Below are 18,442 nucleotides of genomic sequence, written 5' to 3' on the forward strand. Positions count from 1 at the left end.
AATTCTGTCAAATTTGACGACAAGTCCTTGTATCAAAAGTGTCAAAGCAATTATTGATGATTTCTACGATGGCCCCGAGGTTTCTCCACTTCTAAAAAAAGTTCTGAAAGTTTCAAGAAGAGAAGTAAAAATTTAAAGAAGGGAAGTAAATATTTCGAGAAGGGAAGTAAAAATTTTAAAAAGGGAAGTAAAATGTCTTTAAATATCGAAATTGTGATTAAATTTCTACATTGGCGAGCTGCCAAAATGGTTTTAACCCTTTTTAAATTGTTTAAAGCACAAGACAACGTCTAAAACACGTGATCCTACAACAAAGATTATATAAATATAAGTACTCTCCCAAAGTGTTTTTATAATTTATGAAAAGCTTTATAACTTTTGCTTAAGGGATAGCTTTAAACGTTTAATCACACTAATCAACATAATTGCCATTACAAACATCCTCTGGAGTGGAGTCATAAACTTTCTACGTCAGGGGTTGTAATCAAAACCACGTGGTATTTTTGTCATTTTTTACTTCTCTTCTTCATTTTTCAAAGCTTGAAAGAGAAGTAAAAAAATCAAGAAGAAAAGTAAAATTTTCAGTGAAGTAATACAAAAAAATTACTTCTCTTCTTAAAATTTTTACTTCCCTTCTTCATTTTTTGCTTCTCTTCTTGAATTGTCTTTTTCTAGAAGTGGAGAAACCTCGGGGCCATCGTAGATTTCAAACTTTGGTTTTTACTTTTTTTCATTGCATAGAAATTTGCAAATCAAATGTATGAATTTAGTTGAAGTATCCGGATGTTAGGGGGAGTTCCCGCTTTGTTCTTGTAGTAATCTCTTAAACTGAGTTAACGGTATGACACCCCTGTCTCAGTGCCCCGGTGGCATGATTTCAGTACATGATTTTTTTCAGTACATGGTTTCAGTAAATGATTTTTTCCTACGTCACTGCAGTAATCAAATTTTTATTGCACTCATTTGTGAATTGAGATATAAATTGAATAAAGACAGCGACAATAAAAAACAGTTCTTGAATTCCCAAGCCATTTAGGATGATTACAAATGAGTGCAATAAAAATTTGATTACTGCAGTGACGTAGGAAAAAATCATGTACTGAAACCATGTACTGAAAAAAATCATGTACTGAAATCATGCCACCGGGGCACTGAGACAGGGGTGTGGTATGATTGATGGGATCAAAATCATCCTCAACTAAACTGTCCTATGAAAGTCACATCCTTATCACAATTTGCTTAAAATGGGTTAATAGATAATGTTTTAGTCAAAAACAGAGCCTTAAATGTTACCATAAAGGGTCCTATCGAAGAATTTCATTGTCCTGGCATTAAGGGTAGGCAGAACTTCCAAACCTGTGTCAACTTCTCAAAGAATACAATCATCCCAAGATCACTGGGTATTCAACCAATGAAAGTATTGGAAATTCCTTAAATTTCATGGAAAGCTACAAATTACAAAAGAACGTGGCGATTAAACATTTGTAAACTACATGGTTTAAACAGTTCGAGTTTCGCAGCAAAACCGCAAAGTAGTGGTCAAGTAAATAAGTACGGAACAGACAAACACATTGAAACTGCTAAATTTAAACTTTAAGAAACTATCAAAGATTTTGCTTGGATTAAAAATAAATCATCGAGTTGGCAGAAATTATATATTTTGATTTATTTTAAAGCCTGAAAAAATGGCAAGAAAAACTAGAATCAGTAGTGCCCATTTAAAGCGAATGCACTTAAGACTATTTTTTTCAAGAAACGCAAGGTTGTGGGTTCAACCCCCAGCCATTTCATATCAAAGATTCCTAAAATGGTACTTGATGCCTCTCTGCTTGATGCTCAGCAATCAAGGGGGAAAGAGTGGCGCCATGCCCTACCTATGGGTAGATAGCTATTGAAAGAGGAGCCTTCGGGTCGCCTCCGACTTACTTACTTGCTTACTTCATCATTCAATGGCCCTGATTTTGCTGAAATGCAAGCTCTTTCAAGACTTTCAAGCTTCTACTAAGCAAATTTATCTGAATTAAGCTTTCTAACATAATTAGCAAAATAAGATGAACTTAATTGTGTCAGTGATTAAATTACAACATGTCATTTTTTTAATTCAAAGTGGATAATTCAATTATACAATCTCATAGTGCCAAAGAGCCTCTGTTTCTTTCCAACAAATTAGCTTTATTTTTGCTTTAAACAGAAAAAAATTTAATTGGTGGGGTCAAATTAATGCTGATTTTAGCTATAGGCAATTTCTAAATTCTAGGTTACAGTTTCAATCGACATTACATTTTTATACATGGCTTCCCTGACCCTCGAAAGAAAATTTATTCAAAACAGATAGCTTATTTTGAATGGATTTCATCATTTAAAATAATTCGAAAAATTCGAAATTGAAGATGATATGAATAAAATAAGTTTTTTTCTGTTGGACCTAAAATAAAATTCACATTTTTTGAAACCTCATTAATTTGGTGGAGTTTTAATCTTTGAAAAAATATACCCTAGGTATTACTTCGAATAAACAACCCATCCTTTTAAACGTCCCCTCAAATAAACGCCCCTCCTAAAATCCAGAAATTTAATAAACTCCAATGGCGTTTATTCGAAGTAATACGGTATTGTTGAAAAGCGCCTTAATATCAAATTCTTTTTTGGGCATTTTTTTGGATGACCCGAATCCAGGAATTTCATCCGATCTCAAAATTGACCAAGGCAACTCTACAAACTGAAGTCTATAGCTACGGGTAAACTGAAATCTTATCCAAATTCTTTGATAAGTCACATGATTTCATGGGACTAGTGAAATAGTCTTGCTACATGTCCTGGTATTCGGAATGACTAATGAGCTTGCTAACTAGAATTTAATAGAACATCTTTAAAAACTCCAAATCTTAAAAACTCCCGTTACTCTCGTTAATCCATAAGAATCAAATATATACGTGAAGTATAAACTACTTGATTGAAATGCCCGTGGCTAATTTAAAAGTACACTTTTTTATTGGAACAATTTCATAAAAGAAAAAAAGCCTATAGAGCCCGAAATGAGAACAACCTAGGGTTTGCAGTGGTTGAATTTTAGGCTAATATTAATAAGGCACAGTAAAAATAGGGTAAACAGCCTAAAAATACCTTAATTTTAAGCTGAAAATAAGAGTCTCACCACAATATCACCGGTTCTTATAAAAAAGAGTTTCGGACCATTTATTTTTAAGGACCTCTATTAAGATTTTTGTAAAAAGTGAGTCAGACGTCCCACCAAGGATCGAAAACGAAATCACTGCTGAATGAGTAAAAATTTCATATCCCTTATCTAACTTTATAAAAAAAATCATATGGGTTTGATTAAAAAGATGCATTTCATTAAAAAACAAAAACAACTGCGATTATGATTTTCTTTTACATTAAGCTAATTTAGAGCTATTCAAAAATCTATTTATTCAAACGCCTAATGATGACTTAAGGCCATACTAACAGAAACAATAGAATGACTAATTGCATGAAAATTGTATTTACCACGCTTCTTTCTATTAGCTCAATTTTTTATCAAAGTCCCGTGTCTTAGTAATCTTATTTTTCAATCGTACATGACAATTGGACCCCCTAAATTTCATCTATTGTTTACGAAAATCAAACAATAGACACACTGCCCAATTTTTTCGCATCTGATATAAGGAGAGCTTCTAGTACCAGCATTCACTTTTTAATATACTCCACTTCTCTAAGCTGCTCTTCGTTTTTTTCGGAAGACCTTTTGGTTGCTGGATTTTAAGAAGAGATGTATTTCGGACAGATATGTATTTTTTGGACACTCTTTGCAGTTGTTGCAGGACAGAACAGTAAGTGATGTTAATTTTTGCAATTTTTATAAACTTCCAATATTAAAAGAAATGGCATCATATGAAATCTATCGGAAAAATATGGATTAGTTTTCTTCTCATGCTAACCTTAAAATTTGAATCTCAAATAAGAAGAATGACAGTTTTGCTTAGGGTTATGGATGATACCCATTGGCCAAAGATCTCAACCAACATGATGGACGAAATTCGACCGAGACCTAAGAACATATTAAGAACAATATGAGCCCAGATTTAATTACTTTATAATCACAATTAGTATTTTAAAACAGCCAATAATCAGCCATTTTTTAATGAAAACTTGAGCGTTTCAAAGATCATAATAACATGAAAAGATAAAAGCCTGAAAAGTAAGAACAATTGCGACTGATTCAAAACTATTGGCTCTTTTTAAATCGAAAATCTTCCCCTCCCCTGTCCCCTCAACACTTGTTGGGGAAGTTTAAAAAAAGCTAGATTAAAATAGAAAACACAGTTGATGTTATTTTATCTCATGCATTTCGGGATACTCCGAAATTTGACTTTTCAGAAAGCTTCTTGCCTGGAGAAAGACGTCGATATAAGTAAAATGGTGGATTCTATTGCTCGCTGAGACAGGGGTGTTTTAAAAAGTCCCAACAAGGTGTACACTACACGTTTTTTTATAAGAACATCCAAAACTTTTGGAGCCGTTTGAGTTTTAATCCTAAAAATGTTCTTAACATGTTCTTATTTTCGCCATTTTTTAAATATTTTTGACAATTTTCCTAAGAAATCGGGTGTTTTTGAGTCCATAAAGCCTTAAATGTTCTTAACTTGTTCTTAACATTTTGGCCAGTGAAGACTTATGTTCTTATATAGTTTGTTCTTATAAAAAAACGCGTACAAGGAGGAAACCTAAAATCGAAATTTTAAACATGTATTTTTGAACAAAAGGCAAAGAGTCAAATTCAAATTTTCGAAACCATAAATGACTCATTTCAAAAGACTTTCAATGGTATTTCAATCAAACCCTATCCCATACAAAATATCTCAACCCTATGCAATATGGTATATGTTTTTGATGCAGTTGATTAAGTTGCTATGTTGCTTAATTATCTTCTAATTAAGATCAAACAGTGCTTTATGAGTAGATTTCAATCAACATTCTTTATTATGATTTCAAAAACTTTCCTTTTGATAATGTTTTCTATCTCTCATCAGCGGGTGTTTAATTTAATTTAGAATCAATGAAAAATTAAACTTTAACAATAGGATTAATACCAGGGCTTGTGGCACTCCAAAAGGGACTCCTTCACACGTCAGAAATCAAGCAAAAACTGTTTTCGTGATGATAAAATGAAGATTATGCCATTTTTTATCAAAAAACACCCATGTGTCACAGACCCTCTATGACCCTATTCTCACTGGAAAATTTTGCAAATATTCGTCCCCGGATGAAAAAAAACTGGAATTTCAGCCCCACTAGGAAATTGACTTCGATTTCATCCAATTCGAAATTCAATGTTTAAATTTTTTTTACTCCAAAACAATCCCCGCTGGATTTTTAACCTTGGAACCGAATATAATTTCTATCCCCATTGGGATTTGAATAGAAATTTATAACCCCACTAAGGACAAAAGTTCCACCGAGACTGCGAGACAGGGGTGGCTGATATCTGGCTCAGTTGTTTGTTCTTAATTTGTTCATAGGTTTTTAAAACTTTAATTCTATTAAGATTAGACCCAAGCTTTTTCGACTTTAATTACCAGGAGAAAGGGAACCCCCCGGATCTACCATCCGCGATAATGTTTGGAAAAACCATTATACACAGACATCTGCAAGACGAGGTCTACTGGTCTTTCCAAAACATACCTTCTTTATCATAATCATGAACGATGTTTGACCATCTTGCGATTGTTCCTGTTGGTTTCATTTCGAAAGTATTCTGGAAAGAAAAAAAATAAATACCCCAAAATTTTCGTGTTCGCTTCGCTCGCGTAATTTTTACGACGATATTTACTTTTTATAGGGGGCGCCAAAAATAAAAATTTTCTTATATTGCCTTCCAAGTTTGCCCGAATTTTAGTCGACCCACCACGCTACTGGTCATGAATTTCGCCATTTTTTGATTTCGTGAAAGTATCTGCTCGCGAAAGCTCGTACGCCTAAAGTAATCTTAATATTTCTTGAATCTAAGACCCAACAAAAGACAACAATGAACTAGCAGAAGAAATTTGTAAAGGACGATGCATAGATTTGAAAGACAATTGTGGTATAATGCTTGGATGTGGTGATGTTCAGTTTGACGTTTCAAAACATTGCCCTGAAACTTGTGAAACATTTTCACTGGGTAAGTTTCAATGTATGAATCACTCGAGGACGCCCAGTCACACTCATTTTATCTAATGTCAATTTCCAAAAAAAATTATTTTCTTTCTTAGGCTCACTTATTGAGGTATCGGGAGCAGAAACACTCCCACAAGAAGATGATGGAATGCCAGTTCGAACAATAAGAAAACCTTTCAAGTTATTCAACACTGTTGAAGACAAAATTTTTGTAAGTACAACTTTTTCCACGTTCACTTATTCTAAAAGCTGCATTGCCCTTAGTTACTAAAAGCAATTAAAAGCGACCATAGTGCAGTAGTAGAGCATCCACCTACGGTGTGCAAGGTTGTGGGTTCAACCCCCAGCCGGGTCATACCAAAGATTCCCAAAATGGTACTAGATGCCTCTCTGCTTGATGCTCAGCAATTAAGAGAAGGATCAAGGGTAATTGGAGCAATCTTAGGGAGAAAAAGTGGCGCCCTGCCCTACCTTCGGGTAGACGCTATCGAATGAGGAGCCTTCGGTTCGACTGGTAGTCTAAACAATAAACAGCTCCGAAGCTAAGGAGATATGACGGAGCCTACATGTAGGGGTTTGTAGTATGCCGTTTATTTAAATTGGCCACTCAATTGAAATTACGAAAAAATTTTCAAACATGAACTAAACTAGACTGAGTTGTACTGAATCTTAAAATTTTTGGAATTTTTACTACATAATGAACAGCTCTGGACTCGGAGCGAAGCAGATATGACGGAGCCTACATAGGGTTTTTTTGGAAAGCTCTTATATATGCCGTTTATTTAAATTGGCCACTCAATTGAAATTATGAAAAATCGTTCAAATATGATCTAAACTAAACTGAGTTGTACTGAAACTTAAATTTTTGGATATTTTTTTCAAAAAATTAATAACCAGAATCAAAATTTCTCTCTTGGGAAGGAGCAGTTCTCTTGGGAAACCAACCAAGTTTTTTTTCTTTCTCTTTTGGTAGATTGCGACTAATGGATATATCACATTCGGTGAAAGTGAAAATTCTCGTGACTGGACATGGCCATCTATCATTTCCAAGAAAATTACCATGGTTGCTCCATACTTCCTTGATCTGTACAATGTAAACCCATTAGAATCCAATATCCAATATCGGGAAATGGAAAAAGGGGATCCAAACTCAGCTGATCTATTTGCAGCCTTGAATAAAGAGATTGGCAAACGTCGATTGAATTTTGATATTCAAAATGTTATTGCTGTAACCTATAACAATGTTCAAGTGTATGCTACTGTACATCGAAACAAACATCATACTTTCCAAGTTATTTTTGCCAACGATGGTGAAGACACATATGTCATTTTCAATTACGAGAAAACACCAGAGATGACTTCTCCATTTAGTGTTGGAATATCTGGTATTTATGAAGATGGTAATATTTGTGCTGATAAACGAAACATTTTCAAAGATATCCCACATTTTGAATTGCCGTTGAATACCAATACAGATGTGGCTGGACGCTATGTCTACTCCTTAACGAGTTGTGGTAAGAATTATTGGTCAAATCTATTTAGACCTTTCTTAGTTTGTTGAACAGTGAAAAAGAATGCGGCTATTATATTTTAATTTTTCCCACCTTTTCTTAGTTTTAAGTCTCATGGTTAGGGGCCTGTTAAAACATTTTTCATCAAATAGAAACATTTAAAAACTGAAACACGAAAAGTGTCTCTAGACAGAAACAGTTGCAGAAAACTTTTGACCCAGACCTTTTTGCTTTTTTCACGCCCATTAAACACAAAACATTCTCCCATTGATATTTACTATTTACTTCGTTATATCCCCATTGGCTAAATATTGTCACCGGGTCAGAGTGTTCGAAATCAGTGTTTTAAAAGGGTAATACTAAAACACACACTGGCTGGTTGTGCCTTTTTTCTGCCTGGTTGTGGCTGGTTGTGCCTTTTTTCTGCCTGGTTGTGGCTGGCTGTGACTGGTGGTGGCTGGTTGTGGCTAGTTGTGTGATTTAGTATTACCCGTTTTCAAACCCTCAAAATTTGAAGACTGAGTATACCATAACTTTTCATTCTTGACCATAGATTTTGCTGATTTCTGTGAGGTCGATCCTTGTCAAAATAATGGTGTTTGTAAGAGTTTCGATAATGGATTCACTTGTGCTTGCCCACCGGGATTTTCTGGAGAACGTTGTGAGATTGGTAAGTTCTAATATCGATATTTGTTTGGCCTGCTATTAAAATTATATGATGGATATGTTGGATGCCGTTCTTGACTTCCGTGCTGGAGGTCAGGGCTCGATTCCCACTCGGTGCTGCGATTCACTTGGCAAGTGAATGTACCTTGGCCCGGATCAACCCATACCATGTTAGGGGAATAGGGTACCATCACTCTGATACAAGAGTATGGGGAGATATACTGGACATTGAATGTGGTGTTGTGGTGGTACTCATATGTTCAGTACCTGCGAGAACGCAAGGTTCTCCCGTACTGTTCGAGTATCATCATCGATACAGCACGGCTCTGATGTGTCTCGAGCACAGAGTACAATGTCTGGTAAGCGCTGTGATTTCCCTATCTAGGGGTAGGAAACTATCTCGGGATAGGACCCGGTCCGACGATATCTGAGGGTCAGTTTCTCTCTTTCTCTTCTCTCATGTTGGATGCCTAAAAGCTATCTAGTACAGATTCATCTTTAACAAACTCGAAATATGCAATCCCAAAAAGTTGGCTGGACTCTTTTTTCTCTATAATACACCTTTTCGACCGTAGCCGCTAATTGCCGCGCGGGCATTTTTTACCACCCTAAAACCATCCCAGTATTTTTTTCGCGCCTGAAGACAATAGAAAAAAAGTGTAAAAAAAGGATTGGATCGAGTTTAGGGTGGTAAAAAATGCCCGTTCGGCAATTGGCGGCTACGGCCGAAAAGGTGTATACAGTTTTCATCTATTCTAGTACACATTAGTCAGCTCCACAACTGCTATCATTTATTTTTACGAAAGAAACAAAAGAGATAAGGGTGATCTTTTCATATTTTTTAATTTAATATAGCACCATCAACTTCAATTGCTGCAGTTTCATCATCAATTTCAAGTTCAATGCAAATGAGTTCCCAAATGTATTCATCCATGGCTATGAGCTCAGCAATGTCATCAATTGCATCTAGTGAAATGAGTTCCTCTATGAGTGCATCCATTGAAATGTCAATGAGCTCTTCTATGCCAATGAGCTCTTCCATGTCGATTGGTCAATCAATGTCTTCCAGCAGCTCTATGAGCCTCTATGCATCTATGGATATGAGCTCCACAATGCTCCAGTCAATGGCTATGAGCTCTTCTATGAGTCCAAGTGTTTCTATGTCAAGCTCGATGAGTCCAGACGTGTCCATGGAAATATCAAGCTCGAAGAGTCCAGACATGTCCATGGAAATATCAAGCTCGATGAGTCCAAGTGCTTCTATGTATATGTCAAGCTCAATGAGTCCAAGTGCTTCCTTAGAGATGAGTAGCTCAATGTCAATGATTCCAAGCGTATCATCAATGGCTCCAACAGAGTCTCTAGGAATGTCTTCATCCATGAAAATGAGTTCTTCAGTATCGGTTATGCAATCAATGGCGCCAAGCTCTTCAATGGGAATCAGCTCTTCAATGATTTCACCATCGCCAAGTAAGTCTCTATTTTTTCTACTCACGGCTGGCAAACAATGTTGTTTTAACGTTCATCTAACGTTACATGAACGTTAGGGACGCCAGATGGACGTTTTTATGATGTTCTATGCCAGCGTAGTTGGTTAAATCGTCTAACCTTTTGTGTACTTATAATAAGTTTTGTTCGTTACGAATATCCTCTTAAAGAAACACGCTCCCTATACAACGTAAGGTTTCAAAACATATCCTTTTCATCTTTTTACTACGTATGATCATTTTGGGCTATTTCTGGTCAATGCATCACTTTTCAGAATATGCTTCTTTAAGTACTATAACTAGTCTTGGGTCACATTTGGTCAATCTTAAAGAGTTAGTGAATGATTTCTTAAACTTGACCTATTTGTTAGAATTTTGTAAAATGCAGACCATAAAGGTGGTCTGTATAATATGTCACAACATAATCCACAAATTTCTAAAAGAGTTAGCGAATGATTACTTAAACTTGACCTATTTGTTAGAATTTTGTAAAATGCAGACCATGCAGGTCTGTATAATATGTCACAACATAATCCACAAATTTCTAAAAGAGTTAGCGAATGATTACTTAAACTTGACCTATTTGTTAGAATTTTGTAAAATGCAGACCATGCAGGTCTGTATAATATGTCACAACATAATCCACAAATTTCTAAAAGAGTTAGCGAAACTTGACCTATTTGTTATAGAACTTTGTAAAATGCAGACCATACAGGCCTGTATAATATGTCACAACATTAATCCACAACTTTCTTAAACGTTTTATTTTCTAGGTCCATCTGTGTTACCAAAACCAACTGTCGTGTTATCAACCAAGCTGAATGGCGAAAAAGTACCAATCGTCAACACAAGCAAAGCCTTTGAATCACATACACATCATATAAAACAAGCCGTAAGCCAAAATGCAAACATCTTCGCTGAGGTTGAGTATAAGAAACATCCGGTACAAGTCTTCCTGACAAATCTTGAAATGAATGATAAGAAATTCTCATACACCTTTGTACCTGGTATTAAAGAGTTGAACGAGAAAAGTGATAATCTCAATCTATTATACATGGATCAAAATGATTTCATTGGCCATCGTCAACATATCCAAAGTAGCTTCAGGAATCATTTCTATAGGCCAGGACAAGAAAATTGCGAAACAGTATCATTTTCTCCAGTCATGGCAAGTGTACCAAGCGTTAAAATCACACCAAGAGCATATCCTCCTCAAAATGGACATGCAGTAGCGGAAACAATGTTCTACTCATGGTTACGTAACGTTACGCGTGAGCACTTTACATTTTGCGTCCGTGAAGTCATCCCGTACGGTGATCTTGTTTTTGCAAGAACCAATTGGGTTGCTGTATCTTCAATGATCACTGATAACTCTAGCTTCGTTGAGAATTACCATATTGATATCCCAAAAGGTGATCATTGTGTTAAACAAGTCCTTCATCATCGGTATTTAAAAGAACCAGTTGTTTTTGTGTCTGCGGAAAGTGCAATAGATAAACAATCTTCAATGGCTGCACCTTTAGCCTGGGTTGAAGAAGCTGACGACAATAGAATTGAGGTAATTACTATAGGGCTTTTCCAGAAATAGTCCGTGCCCCCTGTCGAGGATATCGGATATCCAGGAGGTTAACGATTTTTGTTCAAAAGTGGATATCCATGGGGTTAAATATCTACAAGGGAGCGGATATCCAGGGGTAAAGTGGCTTTTCAAGTAAAAAATACGATATCCAGGGGTAAGCATCTTTATAAGAGAGGATATACAGGAGGTTGAGCATATTTTTAAGAGTGGATATCCAGGGGGTTCAGTACTTTTTTGCAAAAAAGTGGGGGGGCTACAGCCCCCCTAGCCCCCCCCCCGGTTTCGCCGGCCCTGAGTTGCCGTCTCCCGTTGACAACTGACAATATAATACAAGTACATCAGAGTCTCTATAACTTCAATCCCTATTACTCTAATGTTTCCTTAACTCGAGCACATATTGATGTCCCTTCAGCTTCAGCTAGGAAACCATCTTACATGATTCTCCATCGCTCGAATGTCTCAAGAAGTCGAACAGATTTTCGTTTCCCGTGGCCGTTCGGGTTATAGAGCCTCTTCTCTAGTTTTAAAGAAAATCTTTATTTGCACTTTTAATGTCATCTAGTAATGATTAATATTGTTTCGGGGTTGTTTAAGCGGTGATCACGGCTCCTCACACGTGACCTCCCCTAGTAAATGCCATTTGTCCGTTTGTAAGTCACTCGTTGGTGGTATCTGAGAAGAAAAAAATTCAAAATTTCATTCTTTTATTGTTTCTCTCAAAAGGTTTGCCTGAGATCAAGTAATTCAGATTGTCCTGACTCAGAAATCCACGGTAAAGTTCATGTCATCATAAAAGGACAAATGAACCCTTGTGACAAACTCACTTGCGAAGATGGTGTTTCAGAATGTAAAGTGGACGCTGATGGTCAAGGCTATTGTGCATGTCTAGAGTCGGGCCCAGCCTTCCATCCTGTTTGTGGATCAGATAGAAACACATACAAGAGTTCGTGCTTCTTGGCTAAACATAATACAGAACATAAGACCAATGTTGAAAAAGATCACGATGGACAATGTGTTCGTAAGTACTCAGGACGTTTTATTCCTTTTTTCTCAAAGATATTTACTGTCGGGTACCTAATTGGGGGGATGCCGCTAATTAATTTTTCGAAAATTTTCCACCTATGACATTCTTATTCCAGCCTGCCCCGCTTATTAATTTGTCTCCTTTTCAAATTAAAAAAATTTTCTACCCAGGACATTGTTTATTCATTTTTATTCTTTTTATAACCCCCCCCCCCGCTTATTAAGTTTTGACATCTTTTCCACACCCCTCCCCCCCCCGCCGCTTATTCCAACCCCCAGCTATTAGGTACCCGAGAGTAGTCTAGTATCAATAATGAAAGGCACATTCACACGTACTTCAACATATGTTATTTCCTTGTTTCTGAAATGCATGAAAAGGGTACACATTGAAACTTCTAGGAGAATTTTAGCCATAAGACTTTATTTTGACAATGATGTATCACTTCGGCATATTTGGCTGTTTGGTTACAAGTGACGTATTGACAAATTTTACGCCACTTTCATTGACTGTTTGGCCTATGAAGTTATGTCAGAAGACATTGCATGGTGAATATCACAAATACTGTATTCCTAAAGGCCGGTCTCCATTTTCGCGCGAAATAGGCGACAGTTTTTTTCAAAAAAAAAAAGTTGAAAGAAGTTCTACTTTTTTCATCCATTACGTCAATTTTGACCAATGGAATTACCCCATTTTTTTTAACCGACCAATGACCTTACAAAAACATCAAACAGTTTTCACTCATGTCCATCAAAAGTGGAGAGCGGCCTTAAGTATCACTATCACTATCTCAACCTAAACTTTTTTAGATTCACCAATGCTGTCAGGAAATGCTCAACTCAAACGAGATGCTGAACTACCAGATGTCTATTGTAACTACATAGAATTCCCTAAACATGCTTTCGTTCCATCCAAATCAATTCACGTGTTCTTAACAATGGCTTGGGGAAAATATCATGGTAACCAATCAATGAATGACGCTGCTGCTAGTTGGTCAGAAGATGTGACATCATCCGGATTTCAAGCATGCGCAGTCGTGGCCGGTCGCCATTCTTTGTCTTACAATAAGAATTTATCTGTATATTGGGTCGCTGTGCAAAAAGATACCCCTGAACAGAAAGTTGGTGCTGTCAATTTTGGAACCTGGTATACTGGTAGCCGATGTGAGAAACTGCCAGAAAGCTATGTAAGATTTTCTATATTGTTTTCGTATCTATATGTCAGACTTCGATCGGAAATATCCAATGTTGAGAATGGCTCTCCAAGCTCTTTCCCATAGATATGACTAGTATGGTCAAACTTAATGTGTTTAAAGCTCTTTTACATCGGACCACCCCCTGGACTGCTAAAGCTAAAGTGACTTATATCATTAAGATATGTTTTCTTTTTCTCGTTAGGTGCCAGGAACTTACATTTGGTCATCAGTTGAACACACCAAGAGACGAAACTTCATGAATGCAATGACTGTATGGATTGAAGAACAATACAATTCCAAAAACAAAACAACTGTTTATTACGCATGCGCAAGAGAGCTTCAAAATTTTGATGGGACTCACGAAGGAATCAAAGTGGTACGTTTTTATAAAAGAAAAATGCCGGCCTAAATCTAGAAATATTCAGTTCTTTAATTGTCTATCACTAAAACAATACACTATAAAATTGCCTCAAAATGGAAAAATAAATCTTATTTTGGACACATTCATCTTTTGGAAGGCATTGCAACCGTTTGATTGTAACTCTTCACCAACAACCTCGATTGTCAATAAATTTTAACCTTTATCCTATCATTTTCAGCACTATATGCTTCAAGACGCAACACACGTTGCACCAGTTGTTTCGGCTTTTACACCAGTAGAATTCCAAGGCGGTAACATTCCAGTCGGTGAACAGATGCCACCAGTTTGTCAGGTAAGACTCCGAGATTGAAATTAACCTCTGATAAAGTATTTTTTTCAATTTGAGGTCTCGTGGAAAAAGACCCGAAAAACTAATTTCATACTTATCTTTTCACTTTACTACTTTTATAAATTTACTGGCAAAATTAGCTATCCTACGTTAAAACCTTTCTAAAAGTAACACTATCAAATCTATCGACTCCCTACTTCACAGGGAGGTTGGGTTTGAGTTTAAAAAGCTCGAATATGACAACAAAATGTAAATAATAGCACCACATTGCAACGACCTACCGAAATCCATTTCATCGTACAGTTTTGACTAGGGATGATATATATGATGTATTATAACTTTATTCTAAAATTACTTTTATTTTCATTATTTTTCACAAAAACAGACGTACAGCTTCAACCAACAATCTCCCAAACTAGAATACCCTAACCTGGTAGCAAGTGTCATTTTCAAGGGCTCTATGGAATCAAGTCCTTCGGTCAGATTCTCAAAGAGAGATCCTGTTTCATGGGTTCAGGTATTTGTTTGATGATTTCATTCATTCGGTATTGAGACATTTTTGATATTCATATGTAGTTTTCTTCAAAAAACAACAACATGTTATCAGACAACATGATTACACAGATCTGTAAATCCCGAAAAGCTAGATCCACAGCCTTTATCGAAAAGTGAAGCAAGTTTTGGTAGGATTTCCTAACCAAAGAAATCACGTGACAACAAGCAATTTCAGTGGTTTGAGAGATGCGAAATAGTGTTTGCCGCCTACTTTTTTTGATCTCGCGCTCCGAAAACAATGAAAATGCTAGATCCTATCCATCGGCATGAAATTAAAAAAATAATATTTTGCTTCACTTTTTTTACTGGAAAAAGCTTTAGAGTTGCTTATCTAGCCCTTTGGGCTTTACAGATATCTGTGAACATGATCCTCGCTGAACCTCACAATCAGGCGAAGGGAGGGGCTAAATAAAAAAGTTACACTATAATAGACTCATAAACTTCATGCTAAATTGAAGATTTTTTGAGGATGCAAACTGAGAAATATACACTGCAACTTTTGGACGAGATGAAAACCTGTAAACTCCAGCCAGCTGGCACACAACGTTGTTTCAACGTTCACCTAACGTTATATGAACACGTTGTGAACGTTAGATAAACGTCGAAAAAACGTTGTATGCCAGCTAGACATTAAAGAATTCACATTTTGATCTAGCTATTTTCTTATCCCTCTTTTCTCCTTTATTTAGGATGTCAACGATTCTAACATCACCATCTGTTTGAAGTCCGTCAGAATGTCAGAAATGAAAGAAAATTTCCATGTGTCCTTCTTAACATTACCAAGTAAGTAACATACATTATCGGCCAAAACCTAGCAGGCCTTAATTCTATTCAGCCTTAATTTTTAGTCGGCCCTAATTTTAGTCACCTCATCAAAAAAAAAAGACCGACTAATAATTAAGACCGACTAAAAATTTGGGCCATTTCTAAATATACAAGCAGATGGAAAATAGAAGAAAGCTTAAAATACTGGAAAATAAGGAAAGCTTAATTATAAGTCTTTAATTTGGCCCAAATTTTAGTCGGCCCAAATTTTAGTCACCAAGCCAAAATTAGGGCCGACATAAAACATCAACACGACGTCTTTGAGACGTCCATAACACTCATGTAATGTTGCAACAGCGTCAAATGTCCGCGAGTGCAAGTTAATACTGAGTTTATGTATCGGATGATATCGACGGCGACGGTAAGTGAAATGATACAAAACAAAGTCGATAGTTGATGTACGGCTCTATATCGCCTTTGCTCACCTAAACAGACGACGGTATTTTGGTGTTTTTACCGTCTTCGAGCAAAGTGGACGGTGATTTTGGAGACATATCAACTTTGCTTGACACCGTCCCCCTCGATTTATCTCGAATGCATAAACTCGCTAATGTCAATCTAAAATCTTTGTACTTTAATTTTCTATTTGGCGTGGACTGTGAAATTCTCACTTCTTAAACCCTGTGTTACAGACTCGGTGGGACTATGAGAAAAAGACAGTGAAAAATATATCTTGAATGAAATTAATCCCCATAGGTAAACTAATCTGTAATCTCAATCCAAATTGGAATAAAATTATTTCTTTTTCATAACTCCTACTAGACTGGCACGCCAGTCGGGCTGGAACGGTATCACGCGGGAAAAGTGAGCGTAGGAGCTAGGTAAGCGTAGGAAGAAATTTTGTCGGCGGCAAGGGCTGAAATCAGCAGCCTCTCACCAACTTTTGCTCGTTCTCCTACGCAGCTCCTATTTTAGCAAACGCCCACTGCCTTTATGTTCCCACCCTCTGACATGATTAATTAACAGATTAGTTTGCTAGTCTAAACTCCTAAATGAAATGCAGAATCGGCAGAAATTCTTTTCGTAATTCTAAATGATTTTGATTTTCTTCTCTTTAGAATTGTGTGACGAGAAAGCTCATTATTTCAACGGATCCTGCTATCGTCACATGGGTGACACTATGTACGGAACGTTCGAGGCTAGTCAATTATGTCCTTTTAATCACAATGCTGGCCATATGATGGCTCTAGAAAGTGAGATAGAAGGATCCTACATGAAGTACAGACTTGGTGGAAATAACCAAACCGTATGGAATGACTTGGGTGTAGATAACGGAGTTTGGTCTTTCTCTAGGAGTAATTCACCGTACAGGAATTGGCTGAAGGATGAACCAAAATCAGAAATTCAAAATAATGGTGCAGCAGTGATTGTTTATGAGAATGATGGAGTGAACCCAATTGTCTATGGTTGGAAAGCCGACCAATTTGTAACTGCAAAAGCTCAATTGATATGCGAAAAAAAGAGTCTTGCATGAACATATCATGAGATGTGTTTAAAGAACATTTTGAATCGAATCGAACACTAAAACAAGTTCAGGGACATCAGTTTGAAATATTCTACTCAATTTCTTTAATAAGATCGGATTTTAATGAAGAAAAAAAAACGATGAAAAGTGCTCTCTCTAGTAGGAGACGCAGGTTCTTATAAATGGAATGGATTTTTCCAGAAAAGAAACCGTATACCCCTGTTGAGGAGGTCCAACTTTTTGAAACTGAAAACATCTTAACTTTCTAGGATTCCAGGCACGTTTAGGTGTAAACACTTCCAGAGATTTCGCTTTTAATAAGATCTAAAATAATACACGTTTTTTTTTTATTAGAACACCTAAAATTTGGCTGAGCCTGGATGTGCTTATTTTTTTAGCAATTTTCAGCCTAAAATGTTCTTAAATGCGTTCTTAATTTTGCAGACTACTCTAAATCGACAATATGATACAAAATAAAGAGCACTTAAATTTGGCAAAATTTGGACAATATTTGACTCTCGACTTTTGAAGATCCACCCCTAAATTCGGTTAAAACTGCTTAAAAAGAGGAACAAATTATAGTTTCTTGTAATTTTTTTCCAAACTGAGGCTGGGCATGTTCTTAAGATGTTCTTAATTTTTCGACGAATTTCAGCCTATATGTTCTTATAAACTAGGTTCTAATAAAAAAAAAAAACGTGTAACCAAAAAGAATTTCAGCTGAATTTGCGTATACACTTTGGAACGAAAATGGGCCCCTCATTAAAAGCTAAGTATTCCCTCTACTAAATAACAGCTTAGATCTTTTGGACTTTATCAGAAGACAATCGAAGAGAGGAAATTTACAAGCCGAATTTTTTAACTAACCTTCCACGAATATAAATACACTTTGAATTAGCTCAAAATATAAACTATAATCTTTATTCTATCACCAAATTACTCTAATTTCAGCCTGCAAATTTTGTAAATAGCTCTATTTTTTTCTTTCTCAATTTTAACTATTAATTCCCTTACTAGATTAAGTATAATTCTTTCTGATTTTATATATTTATAGACCATAGTATTTTTATCCTTAATAACAGTCAATATCGTAAAATTGATATCTGAAAAATTTTCTTCGGTAAAAATTCCCCACCGATCTTTCAGATTTTATCATAAAATGTTTAACCGTATTTTTATCAGGAGGATTTTTTGCCACGGAAAGTCATGTGACATCTTTTTCAACCAATAAGGTTTAATAATTTCGAGGGTAAAACAAACACTATGGTTTAA

At 36.1% G+C, this 18,442-nt stretch overlaps 1 protein-coding gene across 2 annotated transcripts; it reads left to right on the forward strand.

Moving 5' to 3' along the window:
- Positions 1 to 3,549: 3,549 nt before the first annotated feature.
- Positions 3,550 to 17,274, forward strand: LOC136807235 (uncharacterized). Of its 2 annotated transcripts, XM_067063832.1 has the most exons (14): positions 3,550 to 3,830; positions 6,008 to 6,160; positions 6,252 to 6,367; positions 7,130 to 7,670; positions 8,221 to 8,337; positions 9,189 to 9,803; positions 10,594 to 11,378; positions 12,123 to 12,417; positions 13,230 to 13,606; positions 13,818 to 13,991; positions 14,215 to 14,328; positions 14,711 to 14,842; positions 15,570 to 15,663; positions 16,764 to 17,274. In XM_067063832.1, exons 1-14 carry the CDS (start codon positions 3,770 to 3,772, stop codon positions 17,177 to 17,179), a joined length of 3,990 nt encoding a protein of 1,329 aa, XP_066919933.1. In that variant the 5' UTR covers positions 3,550 to 3,769; the 3' UTR covers positions 17,180 to 17,274. The 2 variants fall into 2 exon arrangements, with proteins under 2 accessions (XP_066919933.1, XP_066919934.1); XM_067063833.1 differs by lacking the exon at positions 6,008 to 6,160 and having other exon boundaries at positions 3,680 to 3,830.
- The last annotated feature ends 1,168 nt before the right edge of the window (positions 17,275 to 18,442 follow it).

This window comes from Clytia hemisphaerica, unplaced genomic scaffold, assembly GCF_902728285.1.
Source record: "Clytia hemisphaerica strain Z4C2 unplaced genomic scaffold, Clytia hemisphaerica genome assembly, whole genome shotgun sequence".
In the NCBI taxonomy this organism is placed as follows: Eukaryota; Metazoa; Cnidaria; class Hydrozoa; order Leptothecata; family Clytiidae; genus Clytia; species Clytia hemisphaerica.